The 6,430-nt window shown below is 62.6% G+C and overlaps 1 protein-coding gene across 1 annotated transcript in view; it reads right to left on the bottom strand.

Moving 5' to 3' along the window:
• The window catches only part of STK11 (serine/threonine kinase 11), a 21,695-nt gene extending 21,019 nt beyond the window's left edge, over positions 1–676 (bottom strand). Inside the window, 1 exon segment of the mRNA XM_006171760.3 lies at positions 577–676. Coding sequence (XP_006171822.1) covers positions 577–676 — 100 coding nt within the window.
• Positions 677–6,430: the final 5,754 nt, after the last annotated feature.

Raw genomic sequence — 6,430 nt, 5'->3', positions numbered from 1 at the left:
AACCCCAAACCCCGGACGGAAGGGAGGGAGGAGGGCCGCGACAGCGGCGGGCCGCCCTCCCAGCTGGCTCTGGCTTGCCTTCTTCTGCCTGTTAGCCATCGCAGCGTCCTTGCCAGAAACCAATAAACCAAACTAATGATGAAGCCCCACCGGGGCCGGCAGGGACGTGGTGATCAGGGCGCTGGACTCCCACATGGCTGAGCGAGGCTCGGTCTCGGGCCTGGCGGCTCGCTCTCTCACTTTCCCTCTCTCCCTCTGTCCTTCTCTGGTCAAATTAAAATAAACGAGTAAGTAAAAGTAAATTAAATGATTCTTCAAAAATAGTAACAACCACCCCACCATCACCCGAAACACACACTCCCCTTCCCTCCGCTTTCCCCAAGCACCTCTGCCCAGGACCCCTCCGGGCCTGGCCTCGGCTGATGGCCACTGGTCTGAGAGCCACCTCACAGGGTGTCCAGGCTGGGGCCTGGCCGCTGCTCGCTGCGGGGCGGAAGGGGAGGCCTCGGGTGAAGGTCTGGGCCGGCCATCAGCGCGCTCTCCTTCTAGCTGCTCCCACTCTGCAGGGCCCGGTACTGCACGCCTGTGGGGTCCCAGTGGTCTCTTCTCCAGCGACGACGGTGAACCCCGACCCGCAGACCCTCTGCAGCACGCCCGGGACCAGCAGGCCCCTCATCTAACAGGAAGATGTCCCACAGCCCTTCTGTCACCAGGGACCTGCTGTCTGGCCCTGGGCATGTCACATGATAGGCCCTGCGTGGGCTGTGCCTGGCGTCGCGCAGGAGCGCAGGGTGGCCGAGGGCAGCCGCCGTGGCCTGGTGGAGCCTCCCCTGCTCACAGGTGAGTGTGTCCCCATACGACTGGGTCACACTGCGTTTCCTGTTTCCTTTTTAAAACTTTTATTTAACTTCATTTATTTTAACTTTTTACAGAATTATTGGGACCAGCAGTTAGCATAATGGCTGTGTCATTGGACTCCCACGTAGTTGACCGCAGTTCGAGCCCCGGACCCAGCGGCTTAAATTCACGCCGGGCACATGTGCGTGCGTCCCCAAGATCCAAAGAGGAGAATGGAGGAGAAGGGATTGCAGCATGGCTATCCCCCCTGGGGGGTGATTTCTCGCTTTCTGTCTCTCTGTCTCTGTCTATCTGTCCGGCGAGCGCACATGCCCTATAGCATAAACCTCTCCAAAGGAAAAAAAAGAATTATTTATTGAATTTTTACAACTTATTCATTCATTTATTTTAATTTGACCAGAGACAGATACACAAAGAGAGAGAGAGAAAGTGAGAGAGCAAGCCACCAGGTCCAGGACTTGAACTGCAGTCTGCCCCGTGGGAGTCCAGCGCCTTAGCCACCATGCTGCCTGCAGCCCTGTACTCTTTTCTTCAGTCTTGCTGTCAGGTACACGCATCCACCAGAGAGGGAGGCAAGGTGAGAGCACACCCCAGGTGAGGCCCTGCTGAGATCCTGTCACTGCAGGGACTTCCTGGCCTCGGGTCATGTGGGATCCAGGGACCTAACCTGCTTGTCACAGCAGGCTCAGGTCACTTAGGAGTAAAAGGGAGAGACTGGGAGAGAGCACCCCCCCACCGACCTGGGCCCGCCCAGGTCATGGCACAGTGGTGACCCCGTCATACTCAGGGAGGCATCTGGACCCCATGGCGCTTCCCTGTGGGGTCCCCTGTGCCACGTGGGGATGGAGTTCTCAGCTGTGTCTCCTGCTGCCATGAAGTCCCTCCCTCCCTCTTGTCCTGCATGGTCCTCGCCATGTCCCAGACGCCGCCATGAACACCCAAGGCACTTACGCCGCCTCGCAGCAATGACCCCGTCCATAGGTGAGTGAGCTGAGGTTCAGAGAGGTGGCACAGATTGTCTGCAGTCATACAGCACCAGGCAACGGGGCGGGATTCGAACCCTGGGTGTTCAGCCTTGCCGCTCAGCTGGAGCTCCACCCTGCTGTGCCCTTGCAGCCCTGGGGCAGCGGACACCTAGCCTGACCCTCCTCTAGTCCCACCCGGGGCCCCAGACCCCGCCGGCCTAGCTGACCTGCCTGGGGTGAGGTGGGGCGCCCATTCTGCCAGTCCCACCCTGTCACCCTGTCTTGTTCTTTTTTTTTTTTTTTTTGAGAGAAAGAGATTTTTGCTATATGGCGCATGTGCTCTATGGACAGACAGAGTCAGAGAGCGAACTCACCCCCTGGGGGATGGCCACACAGTCCCTTCTCCATTCTCCTCTCGGGATCTTGGGCACGCCTGGCATGAGTTTTAAGCCACCAGGTCCAGGACTCGAACTGCCATCGCCTACATGGGAGTCCAGTGACGTGACCACTACTCTCTCTCTCTGTCTGGGGGAGCCCAGGGCCTGGCCAGGCCTCACTCCCCTCTCCTCCACTCATCTGTGGGAGTGTCAGCCAGGACAGGGCATCTGGAATCCCCCTGGGGCTGTGCATGCTCTCTGAGGTCCAGCCCAGAAAAGTCCCAGCAGATTCGACGCAGCTCCCAGCTGGAGCTGGCCCGGACAGTGCCCAGGACGGGGTGGTGGGGACCGCCGGCCTCGCCCTCCTGGGACCTTTGCCCAGACTCGCCCTGAAGGCCAATGTCCCAGCCCATCAGCTGGGAGGCCTGGACATCCTCAGGCCACGCCCATCTGCAGGTGTTCGGGAAGGCCCGCAGGGCTCCTGCAGTCTCTCCACGAACACACCCGCTGGGCCCTCATCCTCCGGCCGCCAACTGCACCTCCTCTGAGGTTCTGAAGCCAAAGTGCATGATGGCATGGGGGCTCCTGGCACCCAGGTACCCCTGATGGGGCGAGGGGCGCCTGGGGGCCCTCCCTCCTCCCTCATCGTCCACTGTGGGCCCTGACAGGAGGGCCCTGGGACTGGGCAGCAGCCAGACCCTCCACGCAGACGTCAGCAGAGGTGGCCCTGTGCCCCACCCAGCGCCTGGCCCCACTGACCGCAGCACCCGTGGCTCCCCAGCCCTCTGTCAAGGCTGGCCCGGCCCTGCAGGCGCTCGGCCACCCCTGGGCCCTCATGTGCCCTGCTGCCCTCCTGCCTCCTCCGTGGCGGTGGGGCTGCTGGCCCCTGGCCTGCCAGCTGTCGACACCCGGGCCTCGGCCTGGCAGTAGGCCCCTCCTCGCTGTGCGGGCAGGCCAGGGCTCTCAAACCTGTCCTGCGGGTCTGTGTTCCTGGCTGGAGCTGCACTGGGCCAAGTGGGACAGAGGAGTGGGGGTGGGCGTTAGGGGTAGGGTGGGCCTGGCTGCAGGGGACTATGGTGCTGGACGGGCTGTGGAGAGACGGAGAGACAGGGAGACAGAGACAAAGGTACAGGGAGAGACTGGTGGGGCAGGCCCTGTTGCTCCCTGCCTCAGTTTCCCCTCCAGCACAGGGGACCGGCCGGCTGGGGCCGGAGAGGGTCAGTGTGGGGCGGCGGGCAGGGGGCTGCGGGAGGCGGCTGGGAAAGCAGAAGTGGCAGGACTCAGACCCCAGGGTGCTGCCCTGTCGGGAACGCTGGGGCTTTCCAGGCTGCGAAACAGGAAGTGGCTCCGCGCCCCGCCCGCACCGCCAGCCTAGCGGGGCGGCCGCCTCCCCTCCCCGCTGTCACAGTCACCTGGGCCTTGTTCATGGCCCCTGGCCGTCCAGACAGCTGGGCGGGGCAGACCCGGGGCGCCAGTCAGAACTGGGGCGCCAGTCAGAACTGGGGTGCGGGGCAGACCTGGGGCGCCGGGCAGACCTGGGGTGCCGGGCAGACATGGGGCGCGGGATAGACCCGGGGTGCCGGGCAGAACCGGGGCGCGGGGTAGACCTGGGGCGCGGGATAGACCCTGGGCACCGGGCAGACCTGGGGCGCAGGCGCAGACCTGGAGCGCCAGGCAGACCTGGGGCACAGGATAGACCCGGGGCGGGGCGCCGGGCAGACCCGGGGGGCACAGGATAGGCCCCGGGGCGCAGGATAGACCCGGGGTGCCGGGCAGACCTGGGGCACGGGATAGACCCGGGCCGCGGGATCGACCTGCGCCGCCGGGCGCCGGCCCCGCGGTTGGGAATACCCAGGAGAAACGCTGGCCAGCCTTGGGCGCGGCGGAAGGCGCCAGTCCTGTGGCCGACTGTGGGTGCCCAAGACCCCGAGAGGAGACCGGAGAAAGGACTGTGGCGTGACGGGGAGTGATTTCTCACTCTCCCTCTCTCCGTCTCTCTCCTGCGAGAGAACGTGCCCTAACAAAAGAACTAGTAACGCGGCGGCCACGTGGGTCCTGGACCAGCGACGCCGACCCTGGGCTGTGTCCACGCCAGGGAGGACGCTGAGCTCCCCATGGGACCGCCTGGCCTGGGCTGCCTGGCCTCCCCCGGCAGCAGGCTCGTGCCCCACTCCTCTGAGCTGCCTCCCCATCTTCCCGAGAGAAGTAAGGGTGCTCGGCCCGACGTGATTTCAGACAGGGAAGCGATTTCCCTAGGACAGGTATACCCCAGCCGTTCCTGGGATATACTTACACTATCATACAGTTCCCCTCTGCACCACAGCTTGGCTTCTAAGAATTATTTTATTTCATTTATTACTAATTTGAATAATTATTAAATTAAGATAATAAAATAATTATTTTATATAACTTTATTTATTTTAATTTAACTAGAGAGACAGAGCAAGAGAGAGAGAGACACAGAGACAGAAAGCAAGCCGCCAGGTCTAGGGCTACAACCGGGGTTGGCCATGTGGGAGTCCAGCACCCTTAACCACCATGCCACCTTCCAGCCCCTATTATTATTATTTTTCTATTTGACCTGAGCCAGAGAGACACAGAGAGAGAGAGAGAAGGGGGGTAGTGAGAAAGCAAGCTGCCAGGTCCAGGACTCGAACCTTGGTTGACCATGTGGGAGTCCAGGGCCTTCACCACCATGCCACCTGCGGGCCCGACTTTAACTGAGTGTCCTGTAATTTAGCTGGCTGTGGGAGGGCCTGGGGACATTCAGGGTCTCTGCGTGTGTGCGGCAGGGAGGGAGGCCTTGGGGTGGCACTGGGCCTTGGTCCCGCAGGGAGCCTTGCCACCACCTCGCGCCCTCTTCCCAGGGCATTTCCACCCTGCGCCAGGCGCTGAGGGCCTGGGCCTGGCCGGAGCTGAACCTGGCACCTCTGAGCGGCTGGGTGGCCCGGGGGCTCTTCTGCAGCCTGTGCTTGAGGGCTGGGGCTGCCGGGACCACAGCGCAGCCCTGGACGTGTGTCACCGCCTAGGTCACCGCGGTCTGTCCTCTCGGGGCCCAGCCTTGGGCTCATCCTTCTGGATCTCACCGTTCACTCGGGACACATCAGACCCGGCCAGAAGGAACCAGAACTTCGCCTGGGACGTCGGTATTCGGTACCAGGCGCTGTCCCCCCGGATCGGAGCAACCCAGGAGGCTGCTCCTGACTGCCACGCTGCTCATCTGCCGGGAGGCCCCGTGACTCCCCTGAGCCCGGGCCGTCTCTCCCTGCTGCCTCGAGGTCCCGGGTAATCCCTGGGTCTCCCTCGCTCCTGGGACATCCCTCCTTCAGTGAGCTCCTGCGTGGTGGCTGGGCCCACCCGGCCTGGACCACGGGCCTGCCGTGGCAGAACCACCCACAGACAGTCCTGACGGCCACAGCAGAGGCGTGGCTCGCGGATGGGCCTATCCAGCGGCCCGTGCCTCGTGTCCTACCCACGCGATGCAGGTGGCTGTGGGCCTGCCTCCGCGCCTGGTTTAACGCCTGTGGTTGCCCGGCAAAATTCTCAGTGGTGGCGCCAGGGCCCGGTCTGAGCGACCCCTGGGGACCCTGCAGTTGGTCCCCCATGGGAGGGAGCGAGCACCACAACCGGACCCCATCCGGTCCCCACCTTCCGTCTCACCTCTGCTGCCCAATCTCTTTCATCGGCCATGACGCCAGTTTCAAAGTCAAGCTACCACCCAGACCTGCCATGGCTGAGCTCGGCAGAAAGAAGTCCTCTGGGCCTCACTTTCCCCTCTGCCCCCTCCTGCTTGCGGGGGGGTCCAGTACAGGCCTCGCTGGCCTCAATTCCACAGGCAGACAAGTTTACCACTTCTCCCCTAACAGATCGAGACCTTAGACAGCATTTACTCTGCCCGGACTGTTCTTGCTCTTAACCTGTCTGGCAAACTCTTACTCGAACTGCAGAGCCCTATTTTCAAAGTCCCCTCCTCCATGCAGCCTTCTGTGATGCCCTCGGAAGACTCTCCCTCTCCCTAGCCCCAGCCTGAGACTGTAGTGGGACTCTCTGAATCTGGTTCTTTTTTCCCTAGACTCAGGGCTTCCTGGGGGCAGGGAGAGCTGAGATCTCTGGGGACCTTGTTCAGGATCAGGCATGTAGCAGCAACCTCAGAGGCCACCCAGAGGGCCAGGGCTCTCCCGGTGAGCACCCGGGGGGGGGCCTCACAGTGGGCACGGGGGGGTCTCATGG

This window comes from Tupaia chinensis, unplaced genomic scaffold (assembly GCF_000334495.1).
Source record: "Tupaia chinensis unplaced genomic scaffold, TupChi_1.0 Scaffold149964_1, whole genome shotgun sequence".
Taxonomy (NCBI): domain Eukaryota; kingdom Metazoa; phylum Chordata; class Mammalia; order Scandentia; family Tupaiidae; genus Tupaia; species Tupaia belangeri.
Note: the sequence above shows the minus strand (reverse complement) of the source record. Positions and strands in the feature narration are given on the sequence as shown.